This window comes from Atta colombica, unplaced genomic scaffold (genome assembly GCF_001594045.1).
Source record: "Atta colombica isolate Treedump-2 unplaced genomic scaffold, Acol1.0 scaffold27, whole genome shotgun sequence".
Lineage (NCBI taxonomy): Eukaryota > Metazoa > Arthropoda > Insecta > Hymenoptera > Formicidae > Atta > Atta colombica.
Genome location: NW_017259370.1, coordinates 2860322 through 2864476, shown reverse-complemented (window position 1 = coordinate 2864476; position 4155 = coordinate 2860322). Strand labels below are relative to the sequence as shown.

The 4155-nt window shown below is 32.0% G+C and overlaps 1 protein-coding gene across 1 annotated transcript; it reads right to left on the bottom strand.

The window, feature by feature from the left end:
- Nucleotides 1-2460: 2460 nt before the first annotated feature.
- Nucleotides 2461-4149, bottom strand: LOC108689472. The gene is made up of 4 exons (XM_018196236.1): nt 3894-4149; nt 3690-3814; nt 3176-3280; nt 2461-2597 (listed from the first exon to the last, which is right to left on the bottom strand). The coding sequence occupies exons 1-4, from the start codon at nt 4034-4036 to the stop codon at nt 2479-2481; spliced, it is 492 nt and encodes a 163-aa protein (XP_018051725.1). The 5' UTR covers nt 4037-4149; the 3' UTR covers nt 2461-2478.
- Nucleotides 4150-4155: the final 6 nt, after the last annotated feature.

The window sequence follows — 4155 nt, the reverse complement described above, 5'->3', positions numbered from 1 at the left end:
TATATTGTACAGAGTATCTCTTAAGATGGGTCGGATCACATTGGAGGCGGAGAATGGATCAAAGAGAACAAAAAATTCTTATACTATTTTGAGATACTCGCTATAGTTTTCGAATTAGAAATATGCGGTCTAAGCTAATATGCGGTTAAACCGCGCGAATTCGTAGGACGGCCCACATTCGAGCGGCAGCAGCGGCAGCGCGCAGAGAGGGAAGTAGCGTTTCGTTGCCTAGCATGGCGATCCTATGTGTTTCGCCGCATCGCGCAACATTATCCTACATTATCCAAAAATGTTATTTTAGCTGAAGTTTTTCTTATCATTAAAAATCACGTTATTTAGCACGATTAAATACGTTTTAACACAATTATAAATATATTAAGCGATATGTAATTAATTAGAGCATTACGCAAAGCGTATGCTGATCGTCGCGAACCTTTCCGCTTGCTTTATTATACGACGCCATTCTATTTTCTGAAAATTTTTTTCTATCTCTTACAATTTCAGCGACATTCGCTTCGAAAGAGAAGAAAGAAGAGATTTTTTTCAATGATATTCGCTACAAAAGAGAAAAATCATTTTTTTCAAGGAGTGTTTCACCCTTTAAAAGTGCGTATAAGAAAAATAGCATGTCGCTTATTTTTGTCTGGAGAATAACATACTGCTCATTAAAATCAGAGAGGGACAATTGAGTCCCTTTCCTTGTAAGTTACAAATTTTTTTAATGTAATGAACATGGGCATTAAATTTGATGGATAATTTAATGAAAATAAACTAAAATACTCAATTTTCAATTAGTGTTTTTCAAGTTTTTCATACATTTAAGTTTTCAGTTACTACAAATTTAAACATCTCATTAACATATACATAAATAATGTTTTCAGTGAAAGAAAATTTTAATTTTATTCATCAGTGAACATTAAAGCTTAATAAAATTTAAGAACGTTTTTAATGGTACAATTAAACTTGTTAAACGGCAAGAAACATGTGAAAAAAACCTTAGTCAAATGTGTCATTATGGAAAAATAATATATCTGGATTTACAATGTAGCGGCTATCTACGCGAGCTTATATTATAATTTCAAGTGTACATGCATTAATATGACAAAAAATAAAACTCTAACTAAATATAGTATAAAACGACGCGATAGCTCCGACGAAGTGTGTCTCGAAGCATAATTAAATAGAAACATCGTATAATAAAACAAGCGGAAAGGTAAGGCGACGATCAGCATACGCTTTGCGTAATGCATGCTCTAATTAATTACATCTCTCTTAACATTTCACAATTGTATTAAAACGTATTTAATCGTGCTAAATAACGTGATTTATAATGATAAGAAAAAAACTTCAGCTAAAATAACATTTGGATAATGTAGGCGCAATGCGGCGAAACACATAGAATCGCCATGTCAGACTGTGCTAGGCAACGAAACGCTACTTCCCTCTCCCTGCGCGCCGCCGCTGCCGCCGAGTGTGAGCCGTCCTACGAATTCGCGCGGCGCGGCTTAACCGCATATTGGCTTAGACGTTTTCTTTTCTAATTCGAAAACTACAGCGAGTATCTCAAAATAATATAAGAATTTTTTGTTCCTTTGATCCATTCTCCATCCCCAATGTGGCTCCGACCCATCTTAAGAGACACTCTGTATATATATTATATTTCCTTATGTATTTAATCTTTAATCCTTCTTCTTTTTACATTAAGTCTCTGGTCTATGTTACATTTCTTTCATACGCTTGTGGTGCGTACGCTGAGTATTCAATTGTTACGAGCATTTTTAATTCTAATTTTCTTATTTCTTTAATATTTAATATTTATTCCTAATATTTTCTCTATTATATACAAGATCTTACATTCTACAATAACATTGTTTGTCACAAGAAACTCTTTTATAATCTTATAAAAAAACATCAAAAAATATGTTGAGGTAATATATACTGTAGATGTTAAATTTAAAGACCGAAAACGCTCACAAAAAACCGACCACAATGTGTTATGGCTTTTGAGATTTAATTACAATGCGGAATTCGTGCCGTGGCCCTTTCAAAAATGTTCACAACGCGTTCTGACTAAGTTAAAATGGCACAACGCGATTTGGTCGTTTATTATGAATAAATGAATATGTAAATAATTGTAACATTTACACATTCATTTTGTTGTGGCATTTTAGCTAGTATTGAAAAACGCATATTGGTCGATTGTCAAGAGAACCATAATTTCCACACGAATTTCGCTTTGTGGTCTTTTTTAATATGTCATGGCTGAATCTCAAACGCCAACGCGTTATGATCGGTTTTTTCGCTCTATAAGAATTTTCGATCTTTGAGCCTAACATATACAATAAGGTATAATTAAAAATTTACAGTGGAAACTATAAAAAGTCATTATCAAAATTATATAATCATTATCAAAAATTTCTTGTGTTTACACATAAGTGTTAAAAATTCACATTAAAAAAATTGAATTGATATAATATATTAACCATACTGAACAAAGTCCATATAATCATCCTCAGATTCTTCTTCATCGCTAGATGGCACAACAGGCATTAAATATGATATATTATGCTCACGTTTGTACCGTTCGAATCTACCTACTATAAAACAAAATAACATACATGAATAACAGCAAATTCGGTTGGACGCAATAGTGTGTAATGTTGCATATTAAAACCATGGTACTGATTTAACGAATATAAGAGAGTGAAATACAGATATTTTTAATTATAAAATATATATTTTATTTAACAACATAAGATATATTGAGGATTTCACGATTTAATTCGTCTTTATATTTATATTAAACACATTTTTACATCAATTATACGATTTTAACGAACATTGAGTGCGTCTAATCGTGCGAATTTAATATACAGGTGCAGGTCAAAATCTCATTACAAATGCTCTAAAATATTTAATTGAACAATCAGAGGAATTTTATTAATTGACCAATCAACGAATGATTCAAAGCTTTTGTAGCATCACGTCGACTATATCCTTTAAAAAGAATTGGAGGACTAAAACCTTGTATCCATGATGTTATAAATCAATCCAAGATTTTGAGTTATAGCATTAGACACAAGACTTTAGAATTCATCTTTGTTCATTTGCAAATAACAGCTAAGCATCTTGTTAAAAAAAATATATATATATAAATAAAAATAATTATTCTTACTGTCATAAGTATTTCGAACGTGATTTGTCTCTTCTATACGTTCTGAGTCGTATGATATAAGTGGATTTTTTTCTTTGGACTTGATCAATCTTAACCATGGATACCCTATTGAAACAAAGATGACAAAATATAACAAAAGTGTAAATCTGTTCTTCATAAAAATAATAGCTGCTTTTCATTTACACACAAGTGAAACTGAGTCTAAAGTGAGATGAGTACTTTATACTCAGATTAATGACATCATTACTTTGATAAAAAGTTCAAATTATATGACAACACAGGTTAATTTCATTTTTAAAGTCTCAAATTTATGAGTTTTATTAAAGTACATAGTCTCAATTTTGTGCAGATTATAGACAGATTAAAGACTTAGTTGAGTTTTTAGTAAAGTCTCATTTGTTAGAATGCAAAAGAAACGCGCATTCAACTGAGTTATGATGTTACAAGTGAGAATTATTTAAGAATCGGTGTAAATGGAAAGTAGCTATTTTATGGTGAGAAAAAATTACTGTACATTTGAGTGCTTTCAGAAGATAGATCTTAATTTCTCTTACGAGATTTTTATGCACTGTCTTTTCTGCTACCACTGCTCCAAACAGATATAGAATGAGGTAGTATTTCTTGCCGTTTATCTCTGTACTGCAACGAGATTTGAAATTGGATTGTTTCATGTATATCAAATACGTATTTCTTCTTTTCTTCTACCATATCTGATTACCTGAATTGTAAACAACCGTTTTCAATTCGGAGGTAATAGTCGGATACATCGATCAATTGAATAGAGATAACGACGCTGAGATCTGTCTGATACCATTTGATTGTTGGGTTACGGTAGTCAGAAACGAGTTCTGGGCAGTTCATGACTGTAATCTTCTCAATCGAGGATCGTTCATTTAAGCTACGTTTTCTTCGGGCAATATACGATACTATTGTTGTACTTCAGTTGCAACAGTGATCAGTGTGGTGACTGTGGTGAGTGC